Below are 21,946 nucleotides of genomic sequence, written 5' to 3' on the forward strand. Positions count from 1 at the left end.
GTTTTAAGCCCACTGTTCAAACCTGCAGACATGTGAAGTTGCTTCAGTCATGTCTGACTCTTTGCAGCCCTACAAACTGTAGCCCACCAGGCTTCTCTGTCCATGGGATTCTCCAGGCAAGAATACTGGAGTAGGTTGCTATGTCCTCCTCCAGGAAATCTTCTCAACTCAGGGTTTGAATCCGCATCTCTTATGTCTCCTGCTTTGACAGGCGAGTTCTTTACCACCAGTGCTACCTGGGAAGCCCCTGTTGAAGCCTACTGCTGAGAAAAAAAGATTGCTTTCAAAATGTTACTGCTCATTGACAATGCACCTGGTCACCCATGAACTCTAATGGAGATGTGCAACAAGATGCATGTTGTTTTCATGGCTGCTAACATAATGTGTATTCTGCAGCCCATAGATCAAAGGATCATTTCAACTTTCAAGTGTTAGTACTTAAATATGTTCTCTAAGGCTATAGTTGCCATACATAGTGATTCCTCTGATGGATCTGGGCAAAGGCCTTGAGAACCTGAAAATTCCATTAAGAATATTTGTGGTTCATGGGAAGAGGTCAAGATAGCAATGTTAACAGGAGTTTGGAAAAAAGTTGATTCCAGCTCTTATGGATGACTTTGAGGGTTTAAGATTTCAGTGGAGGACATAACTGCAGATGTGCTTGGAAATAGTATGAGAACTAGAATTTGAAGTGGCGCCTACAGATGTGACTGAATTATTGCAATCTCATGATAAAATTTCATCTAATGAGCTTCTTCTTACAGATGAACAAAGAAAATGGTTTCTTGACATGGAATCCACTCCTGCTGAAAATACTGTGAAGATTGTTGAAATAACAACAAAAGATTTAAAATATTACCTAAATTTAGTTGATTAAGCAACAATAGGTTTTGAGAGAATTAACTCTAACATTGAAGTTCTAGGATGGGTAAAATACTATGAAATGGCATTACATGCTACAGAGAAATAATTCATGAAAGAAAGAGTCAATCCATATGGCAGACTTTCTTTTATTTTAAGAAATTGCCATGATCACCCCAGCCTTCAGCAACCACCACTATGATCAGCCATCAGCATCAAGGCAAGACCTCCCTCCAGCAAAAAGGTTATGAATGGCTGAAGGTTCAGATAATGGTTAGCATTTTTCACAATATTTTTAGTTAAGATATATACATTGTAAAGACATAAAGCTATTTCACACTTAACAGTCTATCAGTTCAGTTCAGTTCAGTCACTCAGTCGTGTCCGACTCTTTGCGACCCCATGAACCGCAGCACGCCAGGCCTCCCTGTCCATCACCAACTCCTGGAGTTCACTCAGACCCACGTCCATCGAGTCAGTGATGCCATCCAGCCATCTCCTCCTCTGTCGTCCCCTTCTCCTCCTGCCCCCAATCCCTCCCAGCATCAGACTCTTTTCCAATGAGTGAGCTCTTCGCATGAGGTGGCCAAAGGACTGGAGTTTCAGCTTCAGCATCATTCCTTCCAAAGAACATCCAGGGCTGATCTCCTTCAGAATGGACTGGTTGGATCTCCTTGCAGTCCAAGGGACTCTCAGGAGTCTTCTCCAACACCGCAGTTCAAAAGCATCAATTCTTCGGCGCTCAGCTTTCTTCACAGTCTGTAGTATATTATAAACATAACTTTTATTTGCAATCAAAACTTTTGTAACTCAATTTATTGCAGTTGAGTCACAAATTTACTGCCACTTTGTTGTGGCAGTCTGGAACTGAACTCACAGTATCTCTGAGCAGTGCTTGTACATCAGAGTTAGGAAGTTGAGAGAATTGAACTGGGTTAGTTAATGTAAAGTTCTTCTCCCAGGGTCCAAAACAGAGACGGCTTCAATCAGCATGGTGTACATATAATATCACACACACACACACATAGATCTCTCCTTAATAGCTCTCATTTTTAAATAACCATGTTTATTAAAGTAAAATTATTTTTTTCCTGTTTTTACATTTTTTTCTTTCTAATCTTATTTTTGACATTACAATCTTATCCAAGTCTCTCACTCTATATTTCCTTAATGTGTTTCTTTCTGATAACTTCTATAACAGTCTTTCTCCCTTACAAATATCCTGTCCCCAAATTACATTATTAAAGTTCTGTAGAAGAATGTTTACAACCAGGATCGAATCTTATTTCAGCCATGGATATTGAGTCCTCTTCTTGCTTGTCTAACTTATTTAGTTTTCCTGCCTTTAGTATATTAGCCCTCTTTTTCCAAGTGTACATTTCTCTTTATATCAGGTAAAAACCACTCTTATTAGCAGATACTTTCTAAATCAGCATCTGAAGTCAAATAATAACCACTGTGGGCACCATTTATTAAATGCCTATTGTATGATAGCACTTACACACATTAACTCTAATCATCTTCACACCTCTACTGAGTAGAATAAGTAATGTACAGATATTATTCTTTATATTTTCATGTGAGAATGAAGTTGCAAGTTCAGAGTTCCCACTCAGATCTGCTTACTTGCAGAGCTCATGTGTTCTCTTCTATTGTACCGTGATGCTTCTTAAAGACTTTGGGGTATGTTCATTTCAAGCTTGGATGTCAAACCTTTTCAGCTGTGGCCACACAGACTCTTTAGCTTCCTAGAGGGAATTGAGGAGACATGGCTATAATTGTCCCATCTTCTCTACCATTGACCCCAACCTAAGAGTCCCTCTGGACCTGACCAGGGGCTTTCTAACAGAGCCATGCCTCTCATGTTGAGGGCAACTGGAAGATGAGATTAAGAGAGGCTTCTCCATAGTGCCAGGTCTTTAAGTCATGAGCTACAGTTTTGGCATGATAGCCCCCTCACTGGGCATTTTTCTAGAACATAAGCAGGTCCCTCCCTGGTGAAATCTATGGAATGTGCTCCTTAGCAGTGATCTAGGTGCCCTGGGCTTAGAAAGAGTGCATCTACCTGAAACATCTCTTCTTCCTTCATCAGCCCTCTTCTTTGGGGGGTTCCTATAAAGTCCTCTAACTCTGAAAGTCTCCTCATTCACACCTCTTAACAGCCCTCTGGCTCAGACACCCTCACCTCCTTTCTGCTGCCTTTCCTGGGACTTGGATGACACCCATATTGCTTTTTCAGTGAGGACCCTGGAGAGACCCTAGAGAGAGATGTAAAAGGATCTGTTCTTTTTAAACCACTTCAGCTGCTTACTATGTCAACTCAACTGAGCAGAAAAGTGGTGGGAAGGGTCCTAATACTTCAGCCCACGTATGCCAAGACAGATGGCATCTCTCCACATCTGAGTGTGTAAGGCTATATGTTCTCTTGTATCATTTATTCATACTTTCTAATACATCAAAAGAGGGTATTAGTAATGTATTTCCTTCAAAAAGTTGCTGGATAGCTTGCTATATCCACCATTCTCTAGAGTGTGTCCCTGGATACCAAAGTATTTCAGCCTTAAAGAAGCAAACGTAAATGATTTGCAGCAAAACCCATAGATTTTACTCTTTGTAGCAAACCTTTGGGGATAAGGATTTTTATCCTGCTCAAAATGAAAGTTTCATGTCATGTCACGTTATTGAAAATTTTAATTGTGATAACATAGTCCAGTGCATTAAGGAAGCCCAATATAAGGAAGAATTGCATTTTGGAAATGAGTAAAAGAATTTCTTTTGTTCATTGCCTATGAGGGTATGTTACTCATAGCTTGCTGAGATTATGGAAAAGACCTGGGCTCACTGTTTCATTGTGGAATATTGATGATAGTGTTAGTCATTTACTGTTACACTGTCTTGGTCTCACAAGTGGGATTCAGGATGTTGATAACTGTGGAGACCCACATTGACATAAAGGATGTTAGTCCTGCCTAGTAGGTCATGCCTGTGTGCTTTTAGGCCATATCCATTAGGCCATGTATGTGTGCTTCTTAGGAAATGGCAAAATAATGTTGGCTATACACTTTCATGCCTGCTTTGGCAGAAAAGAACCAAGAAAGGGGTGAAACTCTGGTGGAGAGGAGCAACACATGTCTTAAGCAAGTGTGATTGCTTATAATGAGAATACAAGCAACATACAGAAAATGATAAAGGCTTAAGGTTGTGTTTGTGAAACCCTTAATATATTTTTTATTTGCTTTGGGATAAAAGTCTTCCATTAGGACACAGAGGCCAATTTGAGTCTTTAGGGGCTCACTCCTTTAGGGGAACTCACTCTCTAGACCATGAAGCGTTAAAGTGGAAATTAAAGTAGGTCATCCTATTACGAAGGAGAAGCCCCCAAGCAAGACAATAAAACAAATCTCACTTGTTGGAAAAGGTCAAGGCTAAAGTGAACAAATCTCATTGAGACAGAAAGAATCTATTCCCACTATTCAATCACATAAAATTTGCACCAGCCTATGCAAATTTAGAGCCATTCTTGGTTTCACAGTTTGTCAGTAATCACTATTCATCCATGAGTCAGATATATAAATGTTTCCATAGTTGTTTTACTGCCCAGGGGAGTTTCACATATAAGCACATTCAGAACAGGATCACTGGGAACAGTGGCCAAGAAGCATGGTACATATAGGTCACCATCCCCGTGACCATCAACATCTCTTGCACTAAATGATGAATGCAGAATCCAAACCAAAAGATAAAAGGTGAAGAGATAAATAAAAGGAAATAAGAGAACAGAGGAAAAACTGTAAAGGGAGCTGAAATAAAAAGAAGAAGTGGATTCAAAGTCATTAATCCCAAACCTGAACACTGGTTTCCAGGATAATGCCAGGTAACTTTTTACAGCCTTACTTTTTTCAGGCTACTGGAGGTTGGTGCTTACTTACACTCTAAGTTATGTTTAAGGAAGAGTTGTAATGAGGATTCATTTTTCTTTCTTAAATTGTTAGGAAGTTTTTCATTAAAAGTTATTTCTGCAAGCTTATGTAATGGGATGTGGTAGATACACATAGAAATGTCCTAACTGGAAAGTGGCTCATATTATAGTCTTGGGATTCTAGACAGCTAAGAAAAATAGCATCCTAGTAATGAAAATAATACTTGTTCACGTGCCCAGCCTTAAAAGAAACCAGGCAGAGGGCCAAGTGAAAAATCAGACTTGAAATTTAATTGATACACTTGTTGCACTGTGGTTGGCACTTTAGGTGCCTTTGACATAGAAGGTTGAGAAAGACTACGTAAGAGGTGACAGTTGTGGCTGAAGATACTATAGGGCTGTATGGTTGCAGCCACTATAAATTCTGTAGACTAAATAGAATTTTAATAAGTCCAATAGTCATTGAGAGGTAGACTGTCATTCATCAAATGCATTGAATGGTGGAATATATGCATTTTCAAATTATTTTTGTTCTAACCTATCTTTAGCTATTTAAGTCAAAAATGTGAGTAAATGGATCATTGTGCACATTAGAATTAGACTGAGACTATTGATTCAAGGTTTCTAGTGAATGAATTATCAATATGGCCAACTGCAAATTTCTTTTGGAATTGCTGCAAATTGGCACATCAGTGCCTTTGACTAGATCATGCATAACGTAGGTTATTGTTACAGTGAATCCCTGCAGGATGTATAACATTATGGCTATTACATAACTTCAATAAAGCACATGGCCCTGAGTCACTGAAAACACTTTGTCCAGTGATTCCTCAGGTGTGTGAGTTGATACAGCCTCTACAGCTAAAGTAGATAAGTGGTGTTCTGTAGCCACCCATGGCAAATAGCCCCAGACAAGATCCACAGTCACTTAGACCTGCCTAGCAGGCTGATGCTGTGTGCTGCTTAGGAAAAAGCAGACCAGCAAAGTCTGCCTCTCTTTGACAGGTGTCTAGGATGTCAGTTACTGGCCTCCAACTTCACTAAGCAACCTAAGAAGGGGATGATCCTGGGCGATGATAGCATTCCAGAATGGGGGGGGGGTGGGGTAGGGGTTGGGGAGGAAGGAAAATAATGTCTGGGCCAAAACTTCTTACATTTCCTTTTGCCCTGGGAAATTTATAGGGGGTGTGTGTGTGTATATATATATGTTTGTGTGTGTGTGTGTGTGTGTGTGTGTATATGTTTATATGTATATATATATATATGCATTTTTATTTCCATGAAGCAATCCAGCCCTGTTTGGTAACTATAACAGCATATTTGAGCACCTTTAGAGCTATCAGGATAGCCAAGTAAGTGTCTAGGCATCTCAAATTTATATAACAGTCTTTTCCTGAAAAAATTGACCATTTATTGACAATTCATGTATTGCATCTAATTTTCTCTTTAACACTCATGATGAATACACTAGTAAAAGCTTCAAGACAAAACAGAATCATATCTTTTGAATATTTTTTAAACAAAGTTGGGCTTGCATTTTAAAGGGAAAAACTCACAGTGATTATTTGACTTATCTAATAGTGAAAACAAGAAAATAGTTGGGTCTGTCCTTTTTGCTGCCTCCGACGTGTGGGTCAGAAAGGCAGAGATGGTAAGCCCGGTCGTTTCCATAGTTTCATCCTTCACCTTCTTCAAATCACTGTACCATGTCTGATTTCACATTCAAGCTAGTCACTTTAGGTTTTCTCTTTGCATTTCCATTAGCTATACTTCTCTACAGACAACTTCAGTCCCACGATGCCTATTAAATCTCGCTGAGATCTTGGGTAAAGCATCTTTTGATCCTGGAAATTCAAGTAATAAATTAGCCAGTTACTTTTCAGTGATGGCACTGAATTCTCTTCTAGTCACGATAGTCATTGAAGGAGATTGGAAAGAGGAAGAAAACTCCAATCTCAGTCTTCATGAAAAAAATTTCACTTTGGAAAGTCAGAGGAAAATGCCAGAATTTAATTTTCTTCTTTAGTAATGTCTTTATCCCCCAAAATTACAGACACCAAAAAGTTCACACTCCAGCCCAGTCCTTTCATCCTGTTTCTGAATTGGACCACAGGAGAAGCCAAGATATGTAGCCGAGTACCACTGCTTTTAATAGTATGAATTTGGTCTGAATGCACACCTAGCAAATTTAGTGCTGGCAAGTTTCACACTCAGTTGTTTTGCTTTGAAGGATATCATCTAGAGATTCTCTGAAGGAGATTTCATATAACATTAGTTGTTATGCTTTGGAGATATGCAAATATGTTAGCAAACAACAAAAATCCACAGCCCCTTTTGCTTCGTGTGTGTTAAGTAGGCATGTGGGGATAAATGCAGCAGCATTTCCTTAGACCTCTGAACAGGATGAGAGCTCTGTGGACAAGCGTGTAGGCTGGTCTTTCTCACTCAGACCCACTGGCCGACTGTGAAATGAAAAGAGAAGGTCGGCAAAGCAGCCGAAAGCTGTAGCAGGTGGTACACCAAGTTGTTTATCCCAAGATTATTCAGGACCAGGTTTCTAATTCTATCAGAGTAATTGATTTTCCCATAAATGTGCATCTCTACCTTCTATGGAGCTAAGGCAATGAAGTCGTGTAGCCCTCTAAGCATTTGAAATGTACAGAAAACCAATATAAAGGTATCAATGTTGTAAATAGAAGATACGGAATAGGTGCAATTACTTGAAAAGATCTCCAAAACAATCCTAATAAGCATTGTCGATTTCTGGGACTAAATGCTACCATTAGCAGTCCATCATATTTATGGCTTTATGTGGATCTAGTGAAAATTAATTATTAATTACATGAGTGATATATGAAATAAAGAGCAGAGACTCTAGTTATAGTGATTTCCTGAAGTTAACACTGAGGACTTTCAGGGCCCAGCCATTTTCCCCGAATGTCTAAACTACTATCCTAGTTCAGGTTACCATAACAAAATACCATAGAGTGGGTGGCTTAGATAACAGAAATTTATTTTCTCATGGTTCTGGAGTCTAAAGGTCCAAGATCAAGGTGCTAGCATGGTCGGATTCTGGTGAGGACTCTACTCCTGACTTGCAGATGGCCGCCTTCTGACTGTGTGCGCTCAGGGCCTTTTCTAGGTGCATGCGTATGGGGACTGTTCTCTCTCTCTCTCATAAGACTACCAGTCCTATCGGATTAGGACCCATATGACCTCATTTAACCTTAATTACCTCTTAAAAAAACCCAGTCCCCAAATATGGTCACATTGGAATTTAGGGCTTCAACATGTGACTGAATTTGGGAGGAGGCGTGTAATCCAGTTAATCCATGGTGACCATATTTGTCACAGTTAAGCTCTTTTCATTACAGATTTTTTAATACCCTTTCCTTAGAGAGATCAATAAGTGTTTCCTAAAATGAAACTCATATGTGAATGCAACAGCTAAATATCTGAGGTCTCTAAATGGGTCTTTTAATATGCTCAAGTCGTTATAGGTTTCTTCAATCTTTGTTACTACCTCTGACAGAGACTCCTTACCTAAAGGAATACATGTACAAAGTTTTTGTTTTTTATTTTGAAAATCCTGTTCTTTAAAGTTACCCAGTGTCCAGTAAACAGTCCAGTTCATGTCATAATCAGCCATAACAGAAACACCAATATGGGTCTACCTTCCATCTTCAAGGATGTATCATTTAAGCAAACACGACTGGAAAATAAATTTCTATAAAGTCAATCTTATTTTCACACTAACTTCTATTTAAAATAGTATGTGTGTGTGTATATACACATAACCAGAGAGAGAAAGGAAAAAATTCTTAGTCTAAATGGAAACTTTGGAACCAGAAATGGGGTGAGTGTGCTGGCATGCTCCATGACTTGCTACTGTGTGTTCTCAAGTCCCATCCTGGCAGTAGCCTGTTAAGAGGTGTAGATCTAGCAATTATTGATTAACTGGGGTCCCTTCTTTATTTCTAGGCATTAGCCTCTTCCTCTAAGTCATGAGAATTTCCTTGAGGTCTATAGTCTCTAGTTTGTTCAGTTCAGTCACTCAGTCGGGTCCAGCTCTTTGCGACCCCATGAACTGCAGCACGACAGGCTTCCCTGTCCATCACCAACTCCCAGAGCTTGCTCAAGCTCATGTCCATCGAGTCGGTGATGCCATCCAACCATCTCATCCTCTGTCGTCCCCTTCTCCTGCCTTCAATCTTTCTCAGCATTAGGGTCTTTTCCAACGAGTCAGTTCTTCACATCAGGTGGCCAAAGTGTGGGAGCTTCAGCATCAGTCCTTCCAATGAATATTCAAGACTGGTTTCCTCTTGAATGGACATTTACAAATTCTAGGAAGATAATCATGTGAGCTATTGGTTATGTTAATTAACCAGGTAAGAGGAATCCTTTTACAATGTATATGTATATCCAATCATCACAATACATGCTTTAAATATTTTGCAATTTCATGTGTCAATTACGGCTCAGCAAAGCTTTAAAAATGCAAATTCCATCAATCCATGCCTTTTCCAACCCATAAACAGGATATTAGAGGTGTGAAGATTGGTAATATCAGACAAGAGTCCCCACCGTGTATGGAGAGTGTCCTAAGTCACTTTGCCTTGTGAGTTTTTGTTTTATAAAGTGAATTCCCACTTTTCTCATTTTCTTCATCTTGGATCCCATAGATGAATTTTGTTTAAGAAAGTAATTCTTGAGTTGCTCTTTGTTCAGCTAGTATAGGTCTGGTGCGTAGGAAGCCCTCAACAGGTGTTTTCTGAATGCATAACACTGAAGCAGTAGGGACATGACAACCACTTATGTGGAAAGAAATACTAGAGGAAGCATAGACTCCTAGCAACTGTGATGGGTGTGAAACAAGTAAAATCCCCAGCAGGTATCCCAGTGGCAGGAGGAAAAGGAGGTTCCTTTCTTCCTACACCTACCACATTTTCTTGTGTGACATTGGGCCGTGTACTTGATTTCCCTGAGATGTGTTTCCTTATCTGTAATATAGGATTAAATAATGCCCAGGTCAAAATTTGTTCTAAATAATTTCCCTAACAAGTGTTAGTTTCCTTCCATTCCCTCTTCTCTAAGGTGAATATTTGAGTGAACTGAGCATTGTTTAAAGCATCTGGCTGCTCAGATGGTAAAGAATCTGCCTGCAGTGCAGGAGACCCAGGTTCGATCCCTGGGTTGAGAAGATTACCTGGAGAAAGAAACAGCACCCCATTCCAGTATCCTTGCCTAGATAATTCTGTGAACAGAGGAGCCAGGCGGGCTACAAAGACACAACTGAGTGACTAACACTCACTTTTTTTCCTAATATGCGATGATAATATATATGATTTATAGTAGTATGTGTGTGTGCACTTAGTCACTCAGTCATGTCCAACTTTTTGAAACCCCATGAACTGTAGCCCACCAGGCTCTCTTGTCCATGGGATTTCCCAGGCAAGAATACTGGAGTGGGTAGCCATTCCCTTATCCAGGGCGTCGTCCTCACCCAGGGATCAAACCCAGTCTCCTGCATTGCAGGTGGATTCTTTCCTGTCTTAGCCACCAGGGAAGCCCATATAGTAGTATATTTCATATATACTGCTGTATATCATATATGTGAGAGTGTTATGACCATTCCCTAGAGTCGCCTGTGATCTACAGGATGCGCAGTGAACAATTATTCGGTTCTGTTCTTTTTTTGTGTGCTCTTTTGTATAACACAGACAATCTGAACGACACCTGGAGCCAAGCTTCATGTGTAGCCAAAGCAAAGCAGTGGCGTTGTTAGACCTTTCAGGACCAGTACAACGGAGTGCTTATGTTACCCTGCTGACCTGGGAACTCCTCCCTTAATTTGAAAGAGAATTCTGAATTCAAGAAAAAAGATGCACAATAAGGAATTACCTCCTAGGTTCTGAAGAGCCTATGTTTCAGTAAACTAATGCACCACATGCAAGATAGGTGATGTTTTAATGTTCCAGTGAATATGTGTGCCTTAGGATAATTAGTGGGAATCCTCTCCCTGAGGCAGAAGGAGCTTGTGAGCAGCACATGGTCACTTCTGCCTCAGGTAGAGTCCCGGTCCCCTGGGACAAGCCACAGATAATGTGAGGTCTGCATGTTGTCCCCCGTGGCTCAGAGACACCGGCACACGTGCCTCCACCAAATGCCGCACCCTGTCTTTATAGCAGAGCCTGCTGTCCATTTGGCTGGATGTTCAAATCAAGACATTCACCTCCCTCAAGGCTGGATGTAAGGCTTGAACTAGCATCCCAGAGAAAAAAAGGTCAGCACTTTGATACACAGCTTCCATGAAATGGAATTTTAATGAGCAGAAGCAAAACCTGATATCCTTGCTCAGAAAGCCGATGTCTTTGTTCTTTTCATGTCATAACATTTCACTAGCTCAACATCTCCCCTTTTATTCTGGTACTTCTCCTCTAAGAACTGAAGAGAGGCCGCCTGTGTCTCTTGGCAGTGTTTTCTCACCTAAGATGTGTGGATTTGTGTGTTTAAGGAAACTCTTAGGAAAGATGTCTTGCGGTGTCAAGGTTTGTTGTTCTGGAGTTCTGTTTTAGAGGGAAAATAGTCAAATTTCACCAAATTAATCCAATTCACTGTTGTGATTGGGGAACATGTGGCTTTGGGTACGTGATCATCATATAAAGCTCTTCTATCATCCTTCACATTATTGACTCATTGCCGGTGGGGGCACAAAGGAAAAGATGCAGGAGCCAGAAAGCGCAGAGAGATTTCTGAGAGTTAAAATAAAAATCCACACCTTTGATGTGTGCTTTTCTCCACTTCGAGAAAATATACTTAAGAGTCTTTCTAAAAATAAGGCTTTTGTTTCCACAGCACTTGATGGTTAAAACTCAGATTGCAAAGGCAAAATTTGGGGAACTTTGTCTTCCCCATAAACAGATACATGTGGGCGCTTCTGGACATCATCCCGGGCTCTCCTCGAGGTTGCCGGGAGTCTGCATGCGTGTGCGTGAACAGTCCAGTATCAGCTCCTGAGTGCAGTCAGAGGGCAGCATGGTGCTTTAATGAGCTCGATCAAAGTGTTATTGTGTCCAAAGGCCAAAAAATGTAAGAAACACTTCTAACTCTTTTATCTGCTGCCAAAACAGAGTGGAAAGAGAAGCAGTGGAGCCCCGTCCTCAGTCTCCAGACCGTGCTTCTTTTGTGCTTCTTCACTCTTTCACGATGATGGAGATGTGGTTTAAGAGCAGACTCGCGTACTCCCGGCGCTCACCCATTGCTCAGGTCGCAGAAGTAATTTTCTCACACAGCCTCTCCTTGTTAACAGCAGAGTCATCGTAGGAGTTGTAAAACGCTACAGCCAGTCTCTACTGGCTGGCAAGCTTTGTGCCCACGTTCATGTTCTGCTCTTGTCCTAACAGAATTATATCAGAACAGTGAAAAATGCTGGGTTTGGAGGGAACGCTGTGTGTCCGAGACTGTACTTTATCACGGGTGGGTTAACCAAAGCCTGAAGTAGAAGAACATCACAGATGCACGGCGCATCGGACATGAAGCACATGCTTGCATTTAAATCACGTATATCTTACTTTTTTACTGATGTAATTGTGAAATATGTTCTTTTTGCATTCATAATTAGGGGGTGGAACAGATGGTGAAGGCTTAGTTTAAAATAATCTGTCATTAAAATAACCTAGCCTACTGGTAATTCTTCACTCTAACTGGAGATAGGTCATAGGGAAAGAGTTCGGGGTGATTTTTTTTTTCCTCTTCTACATTGGAATGTTGTAGAAAGAACCACTCATTTCAGAGTAGTCTTGTACGTGAGAATTGCCTCTGTAAGGGCACTGTAGTAAGATTTCACTCTGAAATTTGGTTGCAGGGAAATATGCAGGGGATAAAAAAAGAAAGCAGACACAAAACAACTTTGACAAATATAAATCCATTTAGCACAATGCATTAAACATTAGTATACCTTCAATCATGAAGCTATAGTTAGTTTTATACCCTGCAAGGAAATAGCCTCATCATTTGACAAATACTGTTAGAGGCACTCGGCTTTTGGGGTTAAGAAACTGCGCCTTACACTTTATATGTTACTCTGATGTCAGGGGATATAAATTATAATTACAGGCATTATTATTCAGAGACGCTGTGGCTCCTGACTTGTGTATCCAAGCCTCGCTGCAGCATGCGTACCTCATAGACTTACTGGGATGTGACAAAGGAAATCTCTCATCAGCCCTGTCGAGATGCCTAAGAACTTGTTTTAGTAGTAAGAAAACTGTCTTGATGAATCAGATACTTGCATGCCTTGAAAACGTCTGTTTTACTGTTTCTTCTAAGATTTTGTTCTCCATCTGCTTTGAGGAAAGCAGATAGATTTCAGCGTGGCTTTGTAATAAATCTTCTCAAGGAGGAACTAGCATTAACATTTGTGTTGGTTCTTTTTCATCTTAATCCAACCTTAGTTAATAATCAGAAAATTCTACATACTGAGTAAGAAGATGTAATTAACCCCTTGACCCCAGAATCTTAATTGGCGCCTGTTGAAAACAGTGGGCAGTTTAAAAAAAAAAAATTAAAAGGTAGCCTGCAGTGATTGAAACAGCTCTATATAGTAGCTTTCTTGATTCAAAATTTTTGAAATTTCCACTGAACTTGCAGATTAATCATATCTGGTTCCCAAGACTAATTGAATGTTTCCTCCTTCCTCCCACCCTTTAAAATTAAGACATCCACATTAAACCAATATTGATGCTACTCTTAAAACTTTTCTAAGCAGCAAAATACAGCTAACTATGGACAGGGATGACCCTGAAGCAGAGGGTAATGGCCATGTGAAAACGGACCTTGCCAACCTACTGACACCGGGTTTCATATCCCATTCTTTATTTGAAATATAATTACACCCGAGTTATTAATTTTATCTCATACTATAGATACAGTTGACTCAGATGATAGGCATGAAAGTGAAAAATATGGTTAACTAACCTGTTTTGTTTACCTCTGTAGTGGCAAACAACTAATCTGACTAGTTGTTTCCCCCCAACCAAATTGGCTGTTATTTTTAATTGAATTGACTGGATGCTTTGTGTCATGTAGACATAGCCTCATTTTAATCTCACCAGGAAATTGGAACATGTGTCAAAGCCTCTGTTTTTGCCAAACAAAACTGGCCAGTTCTTAGATCGCCGCTGCTTAATAGCATCAGATGTTTAGCCTCCAGATATTCCTTTTCCCTGCCACGGTGCCCAAACCTCCTTTAGTATTTTAGCAAGTATATTGAGATAGGAACCTACTTTAAAAAAACATAATCCCTTTCAGTGAGAAAGCAAAGGATGTGTGTCAGTGACAAATGAATAGCACTGAGTATTTTGGAAGACTATGAAAGGATCCAGTCTAACTCTGATCTTCCGAATGTCAGGAGATATCCCAGACTATGTGAGACATCTGTGGCATCAGAATCTGCAAATAATCTAACAGCTCCATAAACAGAACTCTTGGAGGAAATAACTGCCCTTCCTCTTAGTCATTCTAATGTGTGTGATGTGAGGGAAAGAGCTTTGGGCTTGGAGCTAGAACTGGATTTCCTAAGTCTTATTTGAGCAGTTGTTAGATGCTGGCTAAAAATAAGTAAGATGTCTCCCTGCTGTTAAGAAATTCAGTCTCTTTTGGAGTTGGATAATTCTACTAGGGTGATGGGGCTTCCCAGATGGTGCTAGTGGGTGAAGAATCCACCTAATAATGCAGGAGACACAGGAGACGTGGGTTTGATCCCTGGGTCAGGAAGATCCCCTGGAGAAGGAAATGGCAACCCACTCCAGTATTCTTGCCTGGAGAATCCCATGGACAGAGGAGCTTAGCAAAATACAGTGCAGAGGCTGCAGAGAGTCGGACACAACTCAGCACGCATGTGTGCGCGTGTGCACCTGCCCGCACACACACACACACACACACACACACACCCCAGGATGATACAATGTCATCAATGCTTTGTTAATACTATGGGAAGTGGTGTATTTAATCCTGGCTCTACCACTAGCTGACTGTGGTCTTACCCAGCCGCTTAACCTGTCTGTGCCAGGTTTTCCTCACCTGAAAAGTGAAAGTTTAGACTACAAGGGGTCATCTCTGTGCCATTAATCCTTTTCTCTGCTCTCATTCTTTTGATTGTCACTGGTTCCCACAGAAGGTATCTTCTGTCTCTCTGTGTGTCCCACTGATGTGACAGGGGCATTTTAGGGTTTGAGAAAATGGCTTACACAACTCCCTGTGATTATATTCTAGACCACGGCTCTTAGGTTGAATAGAAAAAACCTAATTTGGCCCTTCTCTCCCTGGAGAAGGTCAAAAGAGGCAGTCCTAATCCTCATGAATCATCCTTAGGAGACACCTGGCTTGAGGTGAAGATGTTGAGATGCTCCCCAAACTTCTACAAAGGAAACATCCATTTTTGCACTTTTGGTTCAAAGTAAGCTTCCGCTGTATCATACTGGAAGCTTGAAAGTTTGGCTCTCACGAGGCTCGAGAAGGCTTGGAAGTTTTGTCAAAGATCAGGAGTCCAGTTCTCTTAGACATTGTTTTGTTTTCTGCCCCCTAGATGCTTCCAGGGAGATATTACAGAGCAAAGGTGACCTCTTGGGGAAGTGACTTATGAATTCTTTTTGTCATTCCACTCCCCATTCATCTCCTCCAAATGGTAGGATTCTATGATTGGAACAAATCATTCAAGAACAAGGAATGATTTTAAGAAGTTATAGGTTGCCTCAATACAAATATGTTAATTTCAGAAATGCTGTCCAATTTATCTTTTCATTAATGTCCTTGTATCAAGTAGAAAATCTTTATTTTTAGTGGAAGTCAAGGCAGTGTGATTGAATCTGACAATCTGAGTTTGAATCCTAACTTCATCATTTACTAAGGTCAGGCGTGTTGGCTAACTTCACTAAGCCTCAATTTCCTTGTATGTAAAATGTGGATAATAACATAATTACTTCAAATGCTACTTGTAAAACTTAAAAGAGACAATGCCACCTACTTAGTATATAATAAATGTGAGCTATTATTATTGTACTATCTTGACCAGAATCTTGTCTATTATGTAATTTGCTTTTATGTGGTACAGTACAATGTGACTTTTGAATCGAATTTTTGGATTCTTTTTAGAACCCACTTGTTTTCACCCAATTGTTTTCAGAGGAGGAGGTTGGGTACTTCTCATAGTTTCTGATCAGTGGGGCGGTGAAAAGGAATCAGGAAGCATGGAATCAAATTTCATATACACACACATATTCCCATAATGATATATACACATATTTATATACATATATTCAATATATACATATAAAATTCCAAAAAAGTTCAGTATTTTAAGAGACTGAAATTATCACTGAGATTTAAGGCCGTGTATTTTTCTACCTGAATTTTACATGCTGCTTCCACCTTTCTGTATTTAAAAATTATGTCATTAGTTTAATGTTGCCACATACCTTGTTCCCAATGAGGATTCCCTGTATTTCCAAACTCACAGCCTTTGTAAATATCACTAATCTTTAAAACTTCTTTTCCTAGGCAAGCAGTACTTGTGCAACCCACTTGATTAAAAATAAATAAAACAAAACACAAGATGTGAGGATGATGGAACATATAAAATGCACTTGGATTGCAAGAATTTGAAACAAATTTATTCTCAATTTGAGTGATATCTTTCAGTTGGGAGTCCATGATGATTTACACCATGCATCAAACTGAAAATGCAGCCCTCTATTTGAAAAGTAGGCTAACATTTCAGGAGCTGCATATAATATGCAGTATTCTTCTTTTCTCCCCCTTTTCTTCTTTTCTTTCCATTTCAGGAGTTGTAATAGAAACTAGATCTATCACAGTAAAGCTTTAATATAGAGTTTTGCAAAAGAAGGATTACAATTTATGAAGCTTCAGCCTGTAAACATTTATTCATAATATATTGACTTTTCCTATTTGTTCTAATACAATAGGCACTGGGATTGAGGAGAGAATAATCCTTTATTAATTAGCAAATTATTGACGTCCATAGGAGTATAAGTGGTGATTTTACTTGTTTTTTATACAAGAACTCTTTTTTTCTCTTGTTCCATTACAGCTTTCATTCCTGTTCAGGTATTTCCTAACCGTGCTGATTTAATCTCAGTAACTACTGAATCCAAAAACATAAAGGCAACATCTCAGAAAGTCAACATGGCCTGATTTTATACATATATGCAGTGCATCTTGATTAAATGACAGAGACATAAGGAATTGCCTGAAATAGGGGAAAGCTAGCTTGTGGTCTTAATTCAGACCTTTTATTTGTTCATGTATAATGCGGTAGTTAAAGATCTTAGACTTCTGTTAAACATGAAGGAAAAGTGATCTTAAATTTGGTTATATGTTGCTTTGTATTAGATGCCTTATTAACGAAATCTCCATCACATATACTTACTAACCTTTCTTTTTTTTTTTTCCTGCAGTCCCTGGATGGCTTTGTATTTGCACTAAATCAAGAAGGAAAATTTTTGTACATTTCTGAAACAGTCTCCATCTACCTAGGCCTCTCACAAGTAAGTAAAACCGTTTTAGATTCTTGACCGCAATTGTGAAGGCTCCTTCAGCCTCATGCCTGTCCTTCTTCTTCAACAGATATTCTGTTTGGAGTGAATTATCCAGTTTTTTTTTTTTTTAATGGCTCTCCCTGACTCTGCTCACAAAGTCATTGAGAAAGCTGTATGTCAGTCCAGAACGTTTGGCATCAACTTGTGCTCAAAACTTGAGTCCCCCGTCCCTACCCCCTAAGGATCATTATTAATTTATTGAGAACAAATGAAGTTTCTTCCCTTGGTTGTTTTGAACTTTGAAACCTCTGTGCTCGGTAGGAGAGGGACACACTAATGGTGCTTCCCTTGTGTCCTATTACTGGCTGTTTATGGAGGACCCTGCACTGTCCTGGGAGCTGACACAGTGACAGGGAGTCATCTGGAGTCAAGAAATGCTGAAAGAGACCATTAAAATGTGTTATGGGGAGGAACGGTTCCTGCAAGTAGGCATTTTGCTGCCTTTGCAAATGCTTCCTTATGCAGAAAGACGATTTCATAAAATAAGATAATCTTTGGTTATTTGCCATTTAATTACCCACACGTGTCTGTCAGAGGTGAAAAGCAGGGCGGGGAGAGGGGGGGAAACGGAGGCACATGGGGGCAGGGGATGAAAGCCCTAGACATGCGTTCTTGATAGTCCCCCTGGAACACAAAAATTTGACTTTTGTTCAGTTCCCAGACACAGGCTGCCACTACAGAATGCCAAAATACCCTGAAGAAAAGTTTGCAGTTCCACTAATTATCCAGATGTTTTCTCCATTCAAATGCTGAACATCTGGGTATCCATGCCCATACAGGTGATTGGCTGAGGCTGACCCTTTTCATCTGGTGGTTTGGCATGAGAAAAACGCAGTTCCATGGGAGGGATTTTGTATGTATGTGATGATCTGCCAAGTTGGATAATCTACTTCTCATTCAGTTGCTCCTTTGAGCTAAAGATGGAGATGAGATCTGCCTCTCTCCTCTTAGGCAAGACTCACCCCAGACCCATTGCTTCTGAAAGTTGGCACTGCTATAAGGAGGCAGCATGGCTGGAACATTTTGGCTGTTAGTGAGTTTGCTGGGTAATAGCTAAATCAAGAAAGACATTGGGAGATAATAAAGAGAGATCGTTGGCATTTGAGGAGGGTTGGGGGAGGAGGAGAAACCCTGCCAAATTTAATTATTTACTTTTGAGACTCCAAGCCCGGGGTGGGGCGGCGGGCATTAACTCTTGCTTGAAGGATGTGCAAGCTATTGGCTGTAGTGTATCTAGCAATTCTGTTTTATGTGGACTTGAGCAAACCAAATGATAGAAACTGGGCTATTGTCAACTCAATATTAGTATTCTTGTGTCTCATGGAAATCTCTGGCTTTCTAATGGCTTTTAATAGACTTGAAGCCTTGTCTTAATCTGTTTGAGACCTAGTATTGGGAATCACCAATGTTGAAATTGGTGTGCCACCATATTAACACTGTATAGACCTGGGAAAGCCACTGTTTGTTCTGCAGTGCCCGTATTCATATATTTTGTGCAGGCTATCCAACAAAGTTTAATAAGCCAGTGAAGAGGAAGGATGAATAATTAGTTTAAGCAGGTAAATGCTAATTAGGGAACTCCTGAAAAGCATCCATTATATACTAGCTCAAAACACATTTTACAGCCCTGGTTAGTGGTGTAATCCAAATTCTGTCAAGGCAACTGCATTTTCTGTAATTGAGATGTGTATGTTTGCTTTGCATAACAGATGGCTCTGTATGCTTAGACTGATAGCTAGGAAAATAATAATTGCATTATTCTGGCCAAAAGAATATTAGCTCTTGGGTTTTGGCCATTTCAGTCAGTCCTCCTGCCAGCACAGCATATGCACATATATGGATTGGATTTTCAAGGAAATTGATGCATCTGGAATAGTGTGGCCATCTGAAATATCATCTGTTCAAGAAAAATTTGGCTTTAACCCTGTGCTGGTTTCTCCTTAAAAACAAGAGATTCCACTGCTTCTCTACTATCACATTAAGTCAATCTTTTCCTATAATCTGAGGCAAATCATTGAGGCTTCCATAGGAATAAAATAGCTACGCAGGCATGGTATGGTAGCTGGCAACTTCTGTACAGTTTTCGCCCGCCTCTGCGTGGGATGGGTTATAAAGTAAGTGTGCATCAATAGTCAGTGTCTCGGCTCACCTGAGGGCAGATGCTGGCCACCGTGGGCTGTGGCCCTGTGTGGAAGTTGTGTTTTGTGTCACCCCAAAGAGTCCAACGTGCAGCTAGACAAACGTGGTGTGGACAGAAGTCTTCATTTGAGGGCATTATGCAACTGAAATGATGAAGGGTAGATCACTCCTAAGTGATTTTTGCGTATACCAATGCACATATTTGGAGTTCAAAACAAATTTAGAATTCCAGAAGTTAGTTCTGGGTTAACATGGAAATAATCTGATAAGAGCATAGTGTGTTTTTAAATGCCCAAAGAATAAGGGGGACACTCTGTGCTAAAACTTTGGGAAAGATTTTCCAATCCAATTAATGTTCTCAGTCCTAAAAGAGTAATTGGGTTTCCTGAGACATAACCCTTCCCAAGTTTCTTTCATGCCCTCTTTCAGTTGCAGAGTATGGAGTGCTCACGGGCGACATCCAATGTAAAGTGTATTAAAAGTTATTCAATTAAGTACATCCTTAATCTTTTAAACACACACACACACCCTTAATTAAATGCAAACCACTCTGTTCATATCCTACAACTTTGACTCAGTGATTTTTCCATCAAATTCTTGACAGTGATAAGGAATCTATATAGTTATGTTCCCTCCTTTCTTTTTTAAGCAGTATTATTAAATCAAGACAGTGTGTATCATCAGGTCTGTACCCAGTGAACCTGCTGAGGAATATTGTGAACATGTCAGTTTGTTAGTGCATAGCTGTGTCTGCATTTATAACTCTCAAGACGTATCTTCCTCGGTTTTATTTTCTTTGAACATGTAAATAAATATGGTGGCTTTAAAATGGCTTATGTTCTCAAGAAAGAATTAGGATTCTTTTTTGGCTCATGAGAGAACTAAGCAGAGAAACTTCTAGCAAGCTCAGTTGTGTAGCATGAATATAGATACAGCCAGAGCAGGTTTTTCTCCCCCATTCCATTGAGGGTAACTCCAGGTGTCCAGGATGTGTGTTTGCCACTTACTGCCTTTAGGGTGTTTTCATATCGTCTTGATGATGGGAATGAAGTGATCTATGCTACGATGATGTCCAAACATCTTCAGCAGACCTTTGACTTTGCCAGAGATAATCATTTAATTTAACCAAGATATGGTTTCAGGTTGTAGAAAATGCATTGTTGACTTGCATCCCTAGGTGTAAAGATTCCCAGGTACTCACTACTCAGCATTACCTTAAAGGAAGATCCCCAGATATCGTTGCTGAGTTTGGCTTGCATGGAGATTAAATGACTTCTTATGCCTGCTGATGGTGTCTGGAGCTGCTAAAGACAATTCTGCTCCTTACGTAAAATGGAATAGGCAAAAGTAAAAGCAAAGAAAGAAAACAGAGTCATTTCCCTAATACTGAAAATGCAGCAGTGATGGGTAGCCCACTTTTATGGAACCTCTTCCAACATGTAAGGGGCTTAATCACCAAAGAATCCAAAAGACTTTATATGATAAATAAAAAGCATTTCTACTTCAATATAGGAGTGGAAATTAAAGTTTACAGAAATATTTATTTGTTGATTTAAACCCTCCTCTTCTAAAAAAGAAATAGCTTACATAAACATATACAATAAAAAGTAGTGGCAAAATAGAACTAGGGTCTAGGGAAAAGAAAGATAAACATAAGTAATCTGTTACTGCATAGTAAGAGAACAGAATAAAAGTTTATTAGAAGGGATATAAATGATCTGATAAAGTATCAAATTTACCTATGAGCTTCCTGGCAACCAAAGCAAGAAGGGAAATATAGCCAATTATAGCCAACAATCAAAAATAAGGAAGTATTACATCTTAAGGAGAAGAAAGTTTTTTGGTAACTGAAATATTAAAATAAACCTCAAATACAATTTCTGTGGGAGCTAATATGTGGATTATGACATATCAGTTTGCTTCCACTGGAATCCACATTCAGAACAAGGCTATAATGACCCATGAAACTAAGGGGAGCACACATATTACAAATCACAGAAGGAAGCAGAAGATACTGCTCCCCTCAGATGATTTTGAGAATGATGTTCTGACATCCAGTACTTACAATGGCATTGACTAGCTTGATGTTTTATGTGCTTTTAAATCAGCTTTTCTTAATCCATATTCAAATACTGCATTTTCTTTTAAATGTTGATGAGAAAGTCAAAAATTTATTTGCCCGAGGCAGAGGACTTGGGTCTCAGTTAACCAAAGGATAAAAGTGGACCCTTCTGAAAACATTTTATCTTGAAAATGGGTTAAAAGATGATGATTCTGATGCACTTATGCCAGAAAAATGTTTTCAACTTAACAGAATTCTGTTTAAAGCATAATGGGTCCTAGAGCAGATGGGAAGTTAACAGATATTTCCACTGTGATATCATAAGGAAATATACTATAACCAGCTAAGCCC

At 39.7% G+C, this 21,946-nt stretch overlaps 1 protein-coding gene across 1 annotated transcript in view; it reads left to right on the forward strand.

Annotated features, from left to right (window-relative positions):
- NPAS3 (neuronal PAS domain protein 3) overlaps window positions 1-21,946 on the forward strand; it is a 954,908-nt gene that overhangs the window by 673,025 nt on the left and 259,937 nt on the right. Inside the window, exon 4 of the mRNA XM_070358708.1 lies at window positions 17,254-17,343. Within this exon, the coding sequence (XP_070214809.1) occupies window positions 17,254-17,343 (90 nt within the window). The remainder of the gene's footprint in view (window positions 1-17,253; window positions 17,344-21,946) is intronic.

Source organism: Bos mutus, chromosome 21, assembly GCF_027580195.1.
Source record: "Bos mutus isolate GX-2022 chromosome 21, NWIPB_WYAK_1.1, whole genome shotgun sequence".
In the NCBI taxonomy this organism is placed as follows: Eukaryota; Metazoa; Chordata; class Mammalia; order Artiodactyla; family Bovidae; genus Bos; species Bos mutus.